Here is a 17,852-nt window from a genome sequence, read left to right as displayed (position 1 = left end):
TCCAAGTCCCGGCCGCGCGCCGTAGCTCCCCATTGGCGGGGGGCCCTCCGCGCCCTCCCACACGCCACATCTCCATTGGTCCATAAGCCGTGGAGCCCAGACGGGCGGCTCCACGCTACCCTCCCTCATTGGCTGGTGGTGTCTGAGCCCTAGACAGTTGTCGGCCGCTGATTGAACCCGGGCCGGCCGCAGGAAGCGGCTACAGCAGCGACGGAAGCGGTGTGGGCCGCCATATTGGGTTAGGGCAGCGACTCTACTGAGGCTGGGTACCGCTAGCTGAAATGGGGTTCGCCACTGCCTTATATCTGTTGAGTTGACCCGCGTACCCCTGCTCTGGGCCCCAGGCTTGCTCGAAAAACCCTGCGGATTTCCTCGCCTGGACTCCGACTCGTGGCGCAGTTGTTCTGGGGTCAGCCAAGACAGCAGGTTAGGCAGGGAGGGCGGGCGACCGCAGGCAAGACTCAAAAAAGTTTCTTCCCTTTTTTCTTCTTTCCTACGCGTGGGCAACGGACCCAACCTTTGGAAGCCCATCTGCTGAACCTCCACCTGACCGGAGCCCGCCGTGCGTAGGCTGACAGGAGACGTGCGGGGTGGACGGACTGCGGGACATCCGGAGGAAGGGCTCAAGGCGCGCCAATCTCAAAGCTGGGTCGCCACTCTAGACCGTGGAGGGCAGCGCCCGGGCCGGATCATCGGTCGAGGATATGGGGTCGCCTCAGCGTGGGAAGGTGAGGGGCTCGGGAGGTGCCCTTACAAGCTCAGAAGCGTGGCTGGCCCGCCTTCTCCTGCCTCCCCGCTAGGCCTTCGGGGTCCCCTGTTGCTGAGGGGCCTCCTGAATGGGGTCCCGGGGATCAGCAGAGAAGCACTGGAGGATGTTTCCATTTCGACTGCCCTCCTTTCAGGTGCCCCCCTGGCTTCCTGCGTTGGGGAAGGGTTGGCTCTACTCAGTGCAAAAAGGACATGTCTATGGGGCTAAAAAGGGCTTGGAGCCCGGCGACAAGGGTTGGAGAGGGGCACATCCTCCGCTCCCATTCAGTGAATTCAGTGGATCATTATCAGATATTCATCTTTAATTCACATCACAGCAGTCAAGGAAGTGGGGAAAGGGGGAAAAAATCAAGTGGCAGATATTTACATCTAAAATTCACATTACTTGTTGGATTTTGAACATGCTACCACAATATATACAGTAAAATACCTCTTGGGACAATGGTACAAATTTTGTTTCCTTTAACTTTGCTTTTCTGGTACAGGTAAGATCATTTTTAAATCACTTGTTTTCTTTAAACATGAATACACAAAAGAATGGTTAGAAGTTTTCTTGTTTTAAATAAGCACAGAATGCGTGAGGTTAAAAACACATTTATAGTGCTGAATACCAATTGGACATCACACTCTATACATTTTTTGCTCAAATTCCTGTACAAATACACAGCATTCAAATAGGTATTTACAAATAAGCTTGAAAGAATGAAAATCAGTATTTTACAATCTTCTCAAAGGGTTCTCATCTCTGGCCTCCCATTTCCCCTCAGACTGAATAATTCTCCAACAAAAGGGATTTCAGAATGTGTCCTTTTCATTCAGTTAGGGAAAATGGAAAGGGGAAACAAACGGTTTCAACTTGCATAATGCGAAGCCAAATGAACCCATACTCCCCTCCTTACCTCTTGTGCCACAAAGTGGAGAAGGTAGCTGTTCTTATGGGATGACTGCCTTGTCCAGGGATTGACGTTCAGAAGTGCCTTAAAATCTAAGCCCTCCTACCTATGAATCAAATCTGAAGCTAGCCCCGACCCTCTAACACCTGTGAACACCAGATGGTCCAGAGATTGAAGCTTGCAAATAAATATAGGCTGAGAAGCAGGCGAGCCCTTTGAGGTGAGGGCTGCTGTGACTGACCCACATCCTCAGCAGCCTTCTGCCCCACTCTGCCTGGAGTGAGCCTGATGGTATCAGAAGGGACCCACACTGATGATAAAGCCCCAGAAAAACCCTGAAGGTAATTTAGACCTCCATCTTTCCCAGTAGGTTATTAGCATTTCTGTTAAACAAGCTGGGGTTTGTTTACAAGTGAAAAACACCCTGACCATGGCCTTTACTGTCTGGAAATAGGGGCAGTGGAGAAGGGACGAGGGGCTCGGGCCCAGGGCCTGGCTGTGGAGGTCACAAAGGCCAGCAGAAGAGGAAATGGGGGCAACATGCCTGCCCAACAAGGCAGCCTTGTGACCATCATTAATGTGAACTTGAGCAAATAAAAGAAAAGAAATATTTTGTAGGCTTTTTTTTTTTAAAGTAACTTAAAAGCACCCTGGTGAAGTACTACTATACCCACCTGACCCGATCCCCCCAAATAATAAACTGAGAGGAAAATCAGTGCCCTGACTTGAATGAGTTTCCTCTAAAGACACCACTGCTCTGCTTTATAGTTTCCTATAAAGACACCAACAGACTGGGGAGACTGGAGAAACTGCCCTCCTGCCAGCCCCAAACCCTGAGTGGTGGTCCCCATGGCCTGGAGCGGGTTGCTGTATGTGGCCACTTGGGAGATGACAATTCTACCTGCATGGCTATCTGCTTCCAAAAGGAGAAGCCCCCTCCCACCCTCTTTACCAAGGAGCCTGCTGAACCTGACCACATGTCCTCAGGGCCTGGAAGCCTGGCTAGGCAGCCACCCCCATGGCTCAGAGGTAGTGCTGAAAATCCCTGATTCAGGAGCTGATGGTAGGCATTCTGAACGCTTCTGAAAGCTTCGAGGATTTCTGGCGCCTGCCACACCCCAGACTCACTCTTAACACCAGTCTCTACCACTTAGGAAGGGGACCAGCTCCCCCTAGGAGGAAGGTGGCTAGGATAGCCCCTCTGGCTCCATACTTCCACTCAAACCCCAGAGGGTGAGAGAGAACCCTTGCAGATCCAGTCACCACTGGGGCTCCTGTGGGGCATGAGGTGTTTCAAGAATGGAAGGGAGCAAATGGTCAGAAATAATGTGATGGAGAGAAAAATCCAAGATGGAGTAGGAGATGGCTGGCCCATTGAACCCTGGCAGTTCCCTGGGCATGCAGTTAGGCCAGTCACGTGCCTGAGCCAGCAGGTTGGTCCAGCCAGCCCCTCAGTAGCACACTCCTGGATGGAAGAGGGGCAGGTGGACAGGCATTTGTGCAAAACGGCTTGTGGCCCTTTTTCCACCTGTGACATGTCTATATGGTCCTTGCAATCCCTGAATGCAACCATGAACTCTTCTGTCCATACAGCAAAGGAAGAGGTCCTTAGTGCAATTTCCATTCTGTGCATCTCTACCCTGGAGGGAGGACCTGGGCTCCTGCTCCTGGGCCCTGCAGTGTGGCAAAGTGATTCTGTCTGTGCAATTTCTCCATATAGCTCCACGTGGTCCAGAACTGCAGGAGGAAGAAAGCATCTACTGCATAAAGGAAAGAAAGGAAAACCCATAGAAATGGAAATGTAAAAAAATAAAAAGGGAAGCCACAACCCTTCATGCTGCTGTGGCCTCTGTACATGGCAACACATGAGTTCACGGCAGTAGAATGGAGACTTGGGGTGGTTCTCTCCTGAGTGCCAAGCCTCTCTGGCTCCCTGGGGTCAGGCTGGGGGACTTGCTTTTCAGACCTGGAGTGGTTGGCAAGCTGCTTACTGAGGGCGGCATCCCAGCCGCCTCATTGCCCCTCACTGCTCCCCTCGGCCGTGCTCCCAAGCCATGCGGGCCTGCTCCTCCTTAGCGCTCCCAGGAGGCAATGAAGCCTTGCGGTGCAGGCCTCGAGGCCTCTCAGTCTCTTCACGCAGCAGCACCCCCTCATCGTGCTCCAGGGCTGGCAGGCGGGGGTGGTAGGGCTTGGGCGGCAGCGCAGGCGGGTCCATGGGGTCCTGAGGGATGACGCACCCTGGGGCTGAGTGGCTTCGGCATGGCTGGGCCTTGATGGAGTCCAGGACGGCAGACTCAGAGAGGCTGTAGTGGACAGGGAGGTAGGGTGGCTCAAGATCTTCGTCAGCATTCCATGCTTGGCTTGGCATGGAGTCCATGGTGTCAGTGCGAGGTGGGACCTCCGAGGAGTGCCCAAAGTTACTCTCACTCAAGGAGGACACGCCGCTGCTGGCACTGCCGGACAGCGTAGAGTTGCTGCCGTCCAGACCTGACTGGGGGCTTGTTGGGGAGGCTGGGATAGGGTGGAGAGGAGACTGTGAAGGAAAGGGTGGGCATGTTAGAATCCCTCTCTCCAGACAGGCTGACTTGCCCGCCATGGGAAGACCAAGAGCCTGCTTATGAATGAACTTTAACCCTCACCAACAGCATGTTTCTTGTTTCTTCAGCAGCAAGCTCCCAGCTCCTCCCACCACCCTGAAGTAAGCCAGTGGAACTCCAGAATCATCTGCATTTCAGTGGCCAAAAAATGGCCCTGCCCTGGCTGCTGGGCATTGGTGCCCCCTGGTCCCAGGTCCCAGGCTGCCGTCGGTGGCTCTGGGATACTGACATAAAGGCTGGGTCATCAGGCCTGTTGAGGGGGACAAAAAGAACCCTGGTGGGCCATGGACTAGAGGAATGTATTCTGCTGCTAAAATCTGTGATAGACTCAGTCTTTTCCAATTTGCAGACAAACTAACAGGTAGGAAATTTTACTCTCCTGAGTTTTTCATAAAGTTCTTTCTTTTACTGAATTCTAGTTTGAAATGCTCTCTGATCCACCACAGGAACGTTTGTTTAGCTAGCGAACTATGGTGTGTTGATACCTTGGTGCTGGCTGACAGCCCCCAGGTTTCCCAGTGCTCACTGCCCACACACTCTTGGAACTGTGTGTTGTTGTCTCCAGGACCCTCTGATCTCCCTGCCCCCATCACATTTGCTGCAGGACACAAGTGTGCAACTGCAGCTCAAGTGTGGCTCTGGCCACCCCCAGCTTCTGCCAGGCTGGGGAGAGAGGTGAAGGGGAGGGCTCCAGTTCCTCCTGTAGACCCCAAGGGTGGTTCTAGAGCAGACAAGATGACTCATCTCACAGCCTGGTGGGGCTGCCGCTTCAGTACATTACCTTGCGCAGGGTCCGGGCAGGGAGGGCTGGGGGGGTATCACCCAGAGGGTGGTGGAAGGCGTCAAAGTGTAGGGAGTAATGACCTGCAAAGGGAACAGAACCAGAGCCTCAGCTGGGGGCCCTGCACAGGCTTCATGCCAGCACCATCTTGCTGGGCCAACTGGGCAGGCATGAGAAGAGTCCCCTGGGGACCCCTCAGCATTGAGGGCTATGGATAAACCTCTCTTTACACTGGCCTTCTCCAAAACACAGGCTGCTGGGGTAGAAGAAACCCACTCCACACAGGAAGTCAGAAAAGTTGAGTGCTTCAGAGTCTGTGGAACAGGCCTCAGGCAGCGGCAGCTGTAGCCGACTGCTAGGCGATGAAACAGTCTGGTGAGAAGTGTGCCTGGCAAAGTCAATTCCATTGTCTTCAGCCTTCTAGTTGGGATGGCCTTCCTGAGCTAACCTGCTGTACTCAGAAACCTCACTGACCCCAAAGCCCAGCAGGATCCTTCCTGTGGTGGGGGTGTTTTTGCTTTGGCTGAGTCGGCCCAGAGAATGGCCAATCTTCTCAGCTTAGATGGTTGTTGCTGTGGCCCTTGAGCAGAGTCTGAGACCAGGGACTATTGGGGACCCGCTGGAGGTCTTCTTACCATGCAGCAGGCTTCGGGGAGGCACTGGGGGGGCCAGGATGCGCCCCATATGGGCAGACAGGAAGGGCTGGGCCTCTTGGGCTCCGCTATCCAGACTCCAGCTGCTGGGGGCTGCTGGCACAGCTGAAGGGTGGAAACAGATGGCATGAAGGGAGGTTACTTCTTGAGCCACCCTCTGGGAGAAGTACAGCCTGTGGCTTCTCCAGTGTGCACCATGTATCCAGCACACGTGTGGGGCATGCCAGCACCTGGAACTAAAAACACTGGCCAAGCAAGGCACTGTGGCCCACAGGGGAGACTGCCCAGGGATTGAAGCTGCTTAAGAGGAGGGCAACAGAGTGAGCTTATATCTAAAGAGTATTCAGGATGAGACAGCTGAATGTGCAGCAAGGAGTGAACAGCTGCAGCCTCTGGGATCCGCCCAGAGGAGAAGAGAAAACAGGACAGAAGAGTAGAGATGAGAATGAGAGAATATAGAGAGAACACAGGACATAGAGCTCCTTGCCAAAGTCTAGAGTCAGCTCTCCTACTGCCCAGGCTCAGTAGGAAAAGCAGGGAGCAAAGACAGGTACCTGTTGGAAGAAACTGCAGCCCAGATTCAGCTGGACTCACTGCTTCCTAACAGGAGGAGGGAGGGCTGTGGAGCCCATGAGTGCCCTTTGGCATCTAGAGAACCCCAGTTCCTAGCACCCACGTGCCATGGATGCAGGGTGCAGTGGGCCCAGGATAAAAGGAAGCACAGAGTGCCCTTCTGTGTTAAAGAAGGAGTCTACTGCCAGAATACTGTCCCCTCAGCCACAGTTGGGATGACAGATTTTTCAGGAGGAGAGAGGAATGATGGCTGGACCTTGGGGTCTGAGGGTGCCACTCTGCAGAAGCAGCAGTGGACATGTGAATTCTCTTGGCCAGCTCCTCCTAGAGAACAAATACCAGCAAAAAGAAATATGTCCTTTCTCTGTTGGAGCCAGGCAACTCCACTCTCCCCTTTGGGCTATTAGCAGCAGAGAAGCAGCTCACAATCCAGGTGCTGTCACTGGATTTGTTCTCAGGCCATAGTAGCTACATTGAGCCTGAGGTTTGGATTCTTCCTGGTCTAGACACAGAGAGGGGAATTTCAGGGCCTAATGGGAGCTGAGAAGCTTTGGAAGGGAAGGAACTAGAGTCTGTCCTTTGAAAAGGATGTGGCCAGAAGGGCTGGGCCCCCTCAGCTCTCCAGGGATAAGATTGTGACATCCATCCATCATCATCATCTTCCTCATTGCTCAGGAACTGGTGTGGGCTTGCAGAACACAGGGTAAAACTCCACTGTCTAAACAGCCTCAGTTCTGAGGAGAACTGCCCAGTCTCCCGGTATTGTTGATTGCTGGTGGCAGGAAGGAGGGGTGTGCCAACGATTGAGTTGCAGGCAAGACACTTAGCTGTTGCCTGAAAGGAGGAAATAATTCTGCATCTAATGAGCATCAGATGGCTTTCACCAAATAGCCTCCTCAGAGAGCCTGAGCCATCCCAAGAACAGGCCCACTCACCCACACTCTCTACAAGATGCAGCATGAGCTTCTTGGTGCTAAGGCTCCCTGCACCTTCCCCTCTCTGCCAAAAAAAGCACCTTCTCCATAAAAAGCCACCAAAGAAGTATCAGGGAATAGGAAGCTTGGAAATGGGTCTGGGCAGCTTCCCTAAAGGGGTTCTGACAGCCCAGGATCTCAGATGCACACCTAGCCCTGGAAGAATTAAGCGGTGCAGATGTTCACCCACAATGGCTCAAAGGAGCTCTAGGCCAGGAAGGCTATGGGAGAAGAAAGCTGACAGGGCTGTAATGGTTTACAAAAGGGTGCCTGCCTGAGTGACTCCACGTAAACCAGAAACCATCAAGTTTGCCCTGCAGCCTGATGTCTATGAGCAGTGGGGCCAGTAGACCTTTGTCATGTAGCACATGTGCACTGGGGCTAGAGGGAAGGCTAATATAGAATGACTTATCGTAGGAAAAGAGGGGTGATCCCAACTGTATCCTGTCGCCTCCCTCCCTCACCATTAACAACTGTCCAGCACTGGCCTGAGGCCGCCAGTGCATAGCCAATGGTCCTGAGGGCAGGCTCGCCTGATCTGGGAGTCACTGCGTGGCAAAAAGAGATACCTGTGAGAGATGTAGTCCTCATGGGACTCAGAACCCTGACTGACAAGAGAATGATGACAAGTATGTACAGTTCCTGCCCTGGAGGATCCAGGTAGAGACTTAGGGAGCTACACTCCGGCCTGTGTGTTGCCACTGGGCAAATGTCTGATTAGCTGCCCTCTAAATGCTGGCCTTGTAGTATGGATATGCTTGCTCTGGGCTCACCTCTGTTCTGAGACAACCCTCCTTTCCTTCCACACCTAGTAGTGGGCATGTCCAGCTCCTTGATGTAGTCTGGCCTTGGCTTGAGGCCTGAAGCGCTAATGTATCTGGTTGGGGTAGGGTCCTGGTCTGGCCAACAGCACCTGTTTGAGCTCTAAGCCCATCTAGACTCTTGGCTACTTCTGACGTTGCTCTGCATCTCAGCTGAAGAAATGCCACTGTGGATTCTGGCCCTCCAGGCGAAAAGGGCACTCTGTTTTGGGTCACAGGTGCAGAAGTCCAAGAAGCTGCATGTTTTCGGGATATGCGACCTTGAAGCTATGAAGGCATCTTCAGCCAGTCTCCAGGCCCTTTGTGGTGGGGCACCCAGCTTCAGTGCCCATCAGTTTTTTGTCTCTTTAAAGAGGACACAGAGGTATGTCCTCCATGATGAGCAAAGGCAGAGCATAACAGTGGGGACAGCACATAGCACTCGATGAACAGGTACGATGATAACGTGATGATGACAGCTTTGGAGGGACATGTTCTGATGGAATAGGGGATGATAGGTTGTATTGGTGGGAACTGAATGTGCCCTAAACTCCAATAGATGGAGCAGCTAGGCAGAGAACCTGTGAGGAGAGGGGTGGATATGAGGCCAGGTTCTGGGTGGCAGGAAGGCTCTGCACTTAGTATTACTCTCTGTTAAAATTAACTCAGATCTCTGTGTCTGAGGTCTGAGTCTGCTTCTTTCATCAGCTTGCAGAAGCAGAACACAGGGTAAAATGCCCACTCTCTAAACAGCCACAGGTCTAAGGAGGATTGCTCAGTCTCACAGTATGGTTGGTGGCCTGGCAATAAAAGATGAATTCACAGCAGCTGCTGGCCACAGTGGCAACAGGAGGACTGGACTCCTTTGGGGCACCCTGGGCTTCACTTGGAGAAGCCTGTCTTTGGGAAATAGCATGTCTTTCCCCTTCCTCTTGGGGCTTGTTTCGCCATGGCCTATTCTGAGCTCCAAGGAAAGATCCCTGAGGGCCCAAGCTGAGAGGGACCAAAGGGGCCACAAGGCCTGCTGAATTCTGCGGGTGGTTGGGAGGAGTCTAGGGAAGTAGTTGTCTACAGTTTGCACACACAAGCCCAAGTTTCCATAAAGGTGGGCTCAGGGCAGGAGACAGCTGGGGCCTCTTTGAGGGTAGGCCCTGGGGAAGGAGGGATACAGGATATAAACCTTAGCATCAAGCCAGACATGGGTTAAATAGTGAGCACAAGAATTGGTCAGAATTCTGGACAGACAGACAGACCTGAGTGTTGAAGTATGGCTTAGCCCTGGCCAGCTGGTACTCAGGGACAAGAGTCAGACACTCAGGATGGGGACAGACATGGGGGGAAGGCCACCTGGGGAACAATACCTTTTTCAGCCACAGACAGATTGGGATCACTGCAAGGTTTGCAGGCTCCGACCACTTGCTGGAACAGGGCTCGCTGGAAATTTGGCGGCTGAAGGAAGGAAATAAACATTATAGAGAGTGAAAACAACCAGTTATATCTTGGGAGGCAGTGTTGTGGGCCACAAGAGACAGGGCATTACAAGATCAGACAGGGAAAACAAAGCAGTGGTACAGCTCACACTTGAGATATACTGAGACCTCCTGGCCAGACCCAGGAAAGACTGTCCAGGATGTCTGGTTCTCATTGCTTCTATACACAATATTTACGATATCATCCTCCAGTATCTGGCTGGGACCCAGGCTGTCTTATGTAGGGCCCAAGAAACAGAACATAGCTACCTGGGAGCATCTGTTTGCATCCTTTTGTCTGGCCAGAGAGATCCCCACTTCCCCATGAGCACTGACAGGTTTAGCCTCCTGGAGAGGCCCTGCACAGGCCCGTGTTAGCGCCGAAGGTAGAGGAAAGGACAGCATCAAGCCTAGAGTCACAGACAGGACTTGCTGTTTTGATGGGCAGCTGCCAAGCAAACCTCATCCCTCTAGCTGGCAGAGCCGATCAGGCACAGGGAGGTACCACTAAGAAACTCCTGGCATTCTGAGGCTAGGTAATGGTCACTGAGAGGTGACTTTTATGGACCCTGATAGAAGGGCGGGGGCAGACTGCCCAGGGGAGGGAGTTAATCCCTATAGCTTCTGGATCAAGGTCCCCAGGCAGTGTATTTGGAGAGTTGTGCAAATGGCATATAGAACAGCCCAGCAGGTAGTGAGGGACTTCAGCTGGATGGATGAATAAAAGAGGCAGACTTTGCTCCAGTGAGGATGCCACACAAATAGGGAGGAAGAACATCTTCCAGACCAATGTGTCCACCACTGCCTTCTCAGGACAGGCTGCAAAGAACCAATGACCTCCGCTAGACTGTTTAGGGATGAGGAGTCCAGGAATCTGGCGGGAAGGACAGATAGCTACATGAGCAGTGCTGGTTCCAATGGTGGTTCCTGCCACCATTCTACTTACGCCTACACTCTGTCTGGATTACTGGTCCTCAGGTTCACTGCACTCCACATCCAGGAGCCCAGCAGCCTTTTGAGGGATCTTACAGCGGAATGAGAGAGACATGTAGAACAATGCAGAAGGCCCAGCAAATGCAAGGAGGGAAGCACAGGCTAACACACTTGCAGCAGAGGGCAGTCAGTGTGGTGGGTCTATTACCTGTCCGTTCTCCAGGATGGCTGCTGGATACATGGCACTGCTTGGGCGGTCCCGGTATGTGGGCAGCAACAACATCATTTCACGGGCATGGCGGTACTTATCTGGCAGAGAGGGAGAGCCTGTAACCAAGTGAGAACAATCAAGCACAGATGACAAGCCACAGATGGAGGGTCCAGCAGTCAAGCATCCTCAGGATTAGGGAACCAGGGTAGGTGTCCCTTGCAGTTAGGGTGAGGATGAACTCAGCAAGCACAGGAGGAATGAAGCAGAGCCTGGTTGTTAGATGGTGGCAGTGGCTGCACCTCATGTCCCAGCCAAGGCTGACATATGGCAGGCTGGTGAGATGCAGATCTGCTGACACAGCCCCCACCATGCTCAGGAAGCAGAGGGTGAGGAGAGTTAAGAACTGGAGCAGGGTGGCTAGGGGCTCCCTGCATCCAGCACTATCAGGGAATGGGTGTGGCCTGTATGTTGGGCTCTCCTGGGGTCCAGGCACGGGAACAGGCCAGCTTGCAATGGAGACACTCACACAGAGACAGAGACACTCAGATAACATAGCCACACTGTTATTACTTGACATACTGTGTCTTTACACACTTACCTTCTGACACCACTGGCCCTGTTCTCACCTGGCTCCCTACCGGTTTTTCTCAGAGGCTTCCCCCCCTCCAAATTCTAGGTACCCAGCGCCTGGCCTCTGCCTTCCTGCCAGTCCTACTGCAGCCCTAGAACCAGGCTGGCTGGGGGCCAGGGCTCTGCACTCAGGTTGCTCTCTGGGGTTTTGCTCTGTGACACTTGCCCTGCCGTGAACTCAGGGTTCATGGAACTAATGTGGAAATTATGGGGCTTTAACCCAGGCTCTTTAGTTGACTTGATTCATGTTCTACTCCTGTGGGGTGCAGTGATTTTCCCTAGCCTGAGGGACTGTTATGGAGGCCACACCAAGCCACATGTGGTGTGACTCATCCCCATGGATTCAGGCCACAGCCATAGGTCCAGGAACTTGTCAACCCATGGTCCTTGAGAAGATCTTCCACAGAAGCAGCAAGAGTAACTTGCTGGCTTTCCTGGGGGAATGGGTAATTTGGAAGGCCCTCCAAATGTGCTCATTGTACCAGATACCAGCATATCCATGAGAAACTACTGGGGGAATTGGAGCCATCACAGGAGGATCACCTGGACCTCAAACCTCTGCCGGGCTCTTATGGTTGAAACCCCTGTCTGGGGTGTCATCTGAGTGAAGCTGGGTAGTTTAAACCAACCCATGGGCTCCAGCTGAATCTGCAGCTGGGGTCAATCTGCAGCTCCTAGAGGCTCTGTGTCTCTGGAACTCAGGGTCTCTGGGGCTTTCCCTTGAGTGTACAATGCCAGCACTGTCAGGACACAGCTAAAAATAAGTCTTCTTCAGCCAGCTTGCCACAGGAGTCCTTGAGAAATTCCTCTTGTATTCATGTCAGTCCAAGAAGATGAGACTAAAATACTTTGAAGAAGTCAGCTTAATAAATACCAGTAATGTAACTTTTTCCACAGTTGGTCTGAGTAATCCTGTTTGTAGAACCTCAGGGCTGGCTTTAAGACCCAGTCGTTAAAAAATGTTCTTTCACTTGTAAGAGAATGAATAAAGTATGATTTTTAAAACTCAACCTGAATTGCTATTTTGTGATTTTACTGGTTTCTATGTTCTCTTTTAGAACCTGTACTCTTAGGCAACCTCAAGAAGATGGCTATGTAAAGAGAAATGGAAAAAGCACCTATTCTCACTGACTGATATAATGCTTTCCCAGCAAGAAACTCTCAGAATGCTTCCTGAGCCTTGCAGCCCACAGCTCTAGACAGGACTACTCTCTGTTCAGTATGCACAAAAAAACACAGCACTTTTAGACCAACTCAGTAACATCAAACCCATATCTAATGCCCATTCCACACCAAACATGTGATTGGAACTTGGTATACTGTCTTGCTTAGGTTGTCTGTGACCTCTCACCTCATGGAGCTCACAGCTCATAAAGAAAGCCCCACATCTGCATACTCAATATGCTGATCTGTGTGAGGGGGTTAGGATGGAGATACAGAAGCCTGAAGGCTGTAGCCAGGGCTCAGGGGCTCTGCTGAAGATTCAGACTCTTGTTATGGTGGTCTCTCTGGCTATGGTGGCCACAAAGGGGTGCTCTGTGCCACCACTAAATTTTTTACCTGTACCACTTCACTTCCCTCCCCCTGCCCTCTGCCCTGGGCAGCCAATCCCATGGTAGGAGAAGGTGATGGTTACTTTTCATGAAAACATTTGAACACCACAAGGGTTTGTGTTCATGGGACTTCTAAATTATGTGAGTTGTAGTCTAGTAAACCCCAGTGTCAATGAATTACTTAAGGATTATTCAAAATCCCTGTTTCCTAGCTCCAATCAGCCTTTTGATCAGCAGGGGGAGCTGTCAATTCACAAGAGTTTAGACTGCCTTGCAGGCCATTCCTCTCTGACATCTCCAAAGCAACAGGAATCACAGCAGTGTCCATGGGTATGGCAAGGAAGGCCACTGGTCTCATGACCACTCTTGGGAGTGGGGAAAGTAACCCCAATGCAAAGGACTTCCCTCAAGATCACCTTTATGAAAGCTTTCCCCTCCCTGGTAATACCAAACACAAACCTCAAACAGAGTGGACTGTTTCCTCCCTTTTTAGCCCAGAGTGCATCTACATCTACTACATGCATTTGAAAGTATCAGTCTTTCTCTATGATGCCATGTCACACAGACCCTTCTATTTTGTCTCCCAGGGCCTAACACCGTGCTTGACAGATGTAGGACCTGCACCTTTCTCCAGATGAGCCTGCACACGGATTGTATGGAAGTTGTGGTCTAGAAGGGACTTCCTTTCTTTCTTACTTCCTCTGATCTTGTCACTATTCTCTTTGGGCCCAGTTCTAGTTAACCATTTTGCTTATTTTTGCACTTAATATTTACCCCCAAAAGGGAAGGGGCTTCTCTCAGCCTTCCTCTGTGTGATATTCCGGAGTTTGGCCATTGTGACAGCTCCTCTCCAAAAATGGTGATCATCAACGCCTTCCCTCCCAAAACACACACGCCATTCCTTACAACATGAGGTGTAATCTCATTCCCCTCTCTGGTATTTGGGTTGACATTAGTGACTTGACGAGACAATAGAAACATGGGGACTTCCTGGGACATCCAAGGCTGGGTAAAAAGGAGCCTTGAGGCTTCTTCCTGGGTCTCTTGGAATGCTTTCTCTGGGGATAATCAGCTGCCATGCTGTGAGAAGTCTAAGTCACATGGAAAGGTCATATGTAGGGGCTCAAGTTGACAGCCCCAGCCGCACCCCCAGCTGACTACCAGCATCAATTGTCAGCCATGTATGTGAGCCATCTTGAATATCCAGCCCAGCTGAGCCTTTAGATGATTCCAGCCAGTGACATCTGACTCCAAGTGAGAATTGCTCAGTGAGCCCTGTAAACCCACAGAATAAGAGATGATAATAGATAGTTTTCAGAAGTTTTGGGGGTGGTTTATTATGCAGCAACAGATAACCAAGTCATTTGAAGTAAAAAGGAGTTATTTCCAAACAAGGAGAAGATAATTTCTCTCTATTCAGCACTGACGTAGTGCACCACCTGCCCCTAAGGCAAGAGCCATGCAGATTCCTCACGAGCATTCAGTAAAAGCTTGATAAGTGAATAAATCAGTCAATAGCTGGAAGGAAAAGGTGGTAACCGCCAGCCTGTGAGGTCCCCAACAGCAGGGCCTGCTTATTCCTCCTCTTTCTTCTTTTCAGGACACTGAGTATCTGAAACAGCCTAGAGGAAGTGTCTGACCAATGTCAGAGTGTAATTGAGTTCAAATGTTCATCCTTGGTTGCCTTCTGTGTTTATCAATCATCATGATTCAGAGATCTGTCCTCAGCAAGAATACCAGATAAAGTCTTAGATATGTCTGAGCATATCTTAGATATGCTTTAGGTTAGGAAAAAAACAAAACCAGAGGGATTATAAAATCTGTTTCTGCAGCTCTGTTCAGGACTATTTACCTGAAGATACTGTAAATGCCAACCTCAACTGTGGCATTCATCGCTCAGGGTTTCTTTTCTTTTTATTCCCAAGGTTGTCTTTCAATGTGCCTTCTTCATAACACGTATCACTGCTCCTTCTCTATGTCTGCAGCCTTCACATACTGACAAATCTTCAGTATGCACCAATCTTTTGGTTCATTTGTCCTATTTAGCACTAGAAATGTCTGCTTTCAAATGCTGGCTCCCCTTTTCTGACCTCAGAGTCCATGCTAGGGAGGCAATATGGGCAGTGGAATGGGCATGAGAGTGAGGGCTGGTGAGTGAAAGATTTGTGAACCAAACTTAGCTTGGCCATGAACTGGCTAGGTGGCCTTAATCCCCTTGCCCTGGAAATTAGGGCTTGGTCTGAATACTTCAGGTGGAAGTCTGACTGCCTGCTGCAACCTTACTCCACTTCCCTCTACAATCTGCCAAGGCTTTTCCCAGGTGGTCACTGCATCTTTTCACTGTGCCACATGGCCATCACTCCTACTGTGGGCTTTTCTCCATCACTCCCAGTTGTGGGCTTCATGGGTTTCTGTGCTTTGGAGAGCTTCTTTCCTTAACGACTTCTCATGTCATAAATTTGTGCTGTTACACCATTCACACGTAGATTTGGTCTTTTAACATAGTCCCATATTTTTGGAGGCTTTGTTCGTTTCTTTTTACTCTTTTTTCTCTAAACTTCTCTTCTCGCTTCATTTCATTCATTTGATCTTCAATCACTGATACCCTTTCTTCCAGTTGATCAAATCGGCTACTGAAGCTTGTGCATGCATCACGTAGTTCTCGTGCCATGGTTTTCAGCTCCATCAGGTCATTTAAGGACTTCTCTACACTGCTTATTCTAGTTAGCCATTCATCTACTCTTTTTTCAAGGTTTTTAGCTTCTTTGCGATGGGTTCGAACATCCTCCTTTAGCTGAGAGAAGTTTGTTATTACTGATCATCTAAGCCTCCTTCTCTCAACTCATCAAAGTCATTCTCCGTCCAGCTTTGTTCCATTGCTGGCAAGAGCTGCATTCCTCTGGAGGAGAAGAGGTGCTCTGATTTTTAGAATTTTCAGCTTTTCTGCTCTGGTTTCTCCCCATCTTTGTGGTTTTATCTACCTTTGGTCTTTGATGATGGTGACGTACAGATGGGGTTTTGGTATGGATGTCCTTTCTATTTGTTAGTTTTCCTTCTAACAGTCAGGACCCTCAGGTGCAGGTCTGTTGGAGTTTGCTGGAGGTCCACTCCAGACCCGGTTTGCCCGGGTATCACCAGTGGAGGCTGCAGAACAGCAAATGTTGCTGTCTGATCCTTCCTCTGGAAGATTTGTCTCAGAGGGGCACCCTGCCTTATGAGGTGTCAGTTGCCGAATACTGGGAGATGCCTCCCAGTTAGACTACTTGGGGGTCAAGGACCCACTTGAGGAGGCAGTCTGTCCATTCTCAGATCTCAAACTCCATGCTGGGAGAACCACTGCTCTCTTCAAAGCTGTCAGACAGGGATGTTTAATTCTGCAGAAGTTTCTGCTGCCTTTTGTTCAGCTATGCCCTGCCCCTAGAGGTGGAGTCTACAGAGGCAGGCAGGCCTCCTTGAGCTGCGGTGGGTTCCACCCAGTTTGAGCTTCCCGGCCACTTTGTGTACCTACTTAAGCCTCAGCAATGGCGGACGCCCCTCCCCCAGCGTCGCTGCCGCCTTGCAGTTTGCTCTCAGACTGCTGAGACAGAGGTAAGCGAGGCTCCACAGGCGTGGGATCCTCCGAGCCAGGCGCGGGATATAATCTCCTGGTGTGCCGTTTGCTAAGGCCATCGGGAAAGCGCAGTATTAGGGTGGGAGTGTCCTGATTTTCCAGGTACCATCTGTCATGGCTTCCCTTTGCTAGGAAAGGGAATTCCCTGACCCCTTGCGCTTCCCGGGTGAGGCGATGTCCCGCCCTGCTCCGTGGGCTGCACCCACTGTCTGACAAGCCCTTGTGAGATGAACCCGGTACCTCAGTTGGAAATGCAGAAATCACCCGTCTTCTGTGTCACTCACGCTGGGAGCTGCAGACTGGAGCTGCTCCTATTCGTGACGGGGAGGATGGAACCAAGTTGGAAAACACTCTTCAGGATATTATCCAGAAGAACTTCCCGAATCTAGCGAGGCAGGCCAACATTCAAATTCAGGAAATACAGAGAATGCCACAAAGATACTCCTCGAGAACAGCAACTCCAAGACACATAATTGCCAGATTCACCAAAGTAGCAATGAAGGGAAAAATGTTAAGGGCAGCCAGAGAGAAAGGTCGGGTTACCCACAAAGGAAAGCCCATCAGACTAACAGTGGATCTCTCGGCAGAAACTCTACAAGCCAGAAGAGAGTGGGGGCCAATATTCAACATTCTTAAAGAATTTTCAACCCAGAATTTCATATCCAGCCAAATTAAGCTTCATAAGTGAAGGAGAAATAAAATCCTTTACAGACAAACAAATGCTAAGAGATTCTGTCACCACCAGGCCTGCCTTACAAGAGCTCCTGAAGGAAGCACTAGACATGGAAAGGAACAACTGGTACCAACCACTGCAAAAACATGCCAAATTGTAAAGACCATGGATGCTACGAATAAACTGCATCAACTAATGAGCAAAATAACCAGTTAACATCATAATGACAGGATCAAATTCACACATAACAATATTAACCTTAAATGTAAATGGGCCAGATGCTCCAATTATAAGACACAGACTGGCAAATTGGATAAAGAGTCAAGACCCATCAGTGTGCTGTATTCAGGAGACCCATCTCGCATACAGAGACATACATAGGCTCAAAATAAAGGGATAGAGGAAGATCTACCAAGCAAATGGAAAACAAAAAAGGCAGGGGTTGCAATCCTAATCACTGATAAAACAGACTTTAAACTAACAAAGATCAAAAGAGACAAAGAAGGCCATTACATAATGGTAAAGGGATCAATTCAAACAAGAAGAGTTAACTATCCTAAATATATATGCACCCAACACAGGAGCACCCAGATTCATAAAGCAAGTCCTTGGAGACCTACAAAGAGACTTAGACTCCCCCACAATAATAATGGGAGACTTTAACACCCCACTGTCAACATTAGACAGATCAACGAGACAGAAAGTTAACAAGGATATCCAGGAATTGAACTCAA

General features: G+C 50.4%; 2 protein-coding genes across 2 annotated transcripts in view; both read right to left on the bottom strand.

The window, feature by feature from the left end:
* Window positions 1-3,198, bottom strand: part of MANF (mesencephalic astrocyte-derived neurotrophic factor) — a 7,435-nt gene extending 4,237 nt beyond the window's left edge. The window contains exon 1 of the mRNA XM_011992510.1: window positions 3,042-3,198. Coding sequence (XP_011847900.1) covers window positions 3,042-3,198 — 157 coding nt within the window. The remainder of the gene's footprint in view (window positions 1-3,041) is intronic.
* DOCK3 (dedicator of cytokinesis 3) overlaps window positions 1,050-17,852 on the bottom strand; it is a 494,638-nt gene continuing 477,835 nt past the window's right edge. Inside the window, exons 48-51 of the mRNA XM_011992509.1 lie at window positions 10,650-10,768; window positions 9,401-9,488; window positions 5,040-5,122; window positions 1,050-4,194 (exon numbers count right to left, since the gene is read on the bottom strand). Coding sequence (XP_011847899.1) covers window positions 3,685-4,194; window positions 5,040-5,122; window positions 9,401-9,488; window positions 10,650-10,768 — 800 coding nt within the window. The 3' untranslated portion in view covers window positions 1,050-3,684. The remainder of the gene's footprint in view (window positions 4,195-5,039; window positions 5,123-9,400; window positions 9,489-10,649; window positions 10,769-17,852) is intronic.

The sequence above is a fragment of the Mandrillus leucophaeus genome, unplaced genomic scaffold, assembly GCF_000951045.1.
Source record: "Mandrillus leucophaeus isolate KB7577 unplaced genomic scaffold, Mleu.le_1.0 Scaffold412, whole genome shotgun sequence".
Lineage (NCBI taxonomy): Eukaryota > Metazoa > Chordata > Mammalia > Primates > Cercopithecidae > Mandrillus > Mandrillus leucophaeus.
The sequence above is the reverse complement of the archived record's forward strand: the minus strand, read 5'-3'. Positions and strand labels throughout refer to the sequence as shown.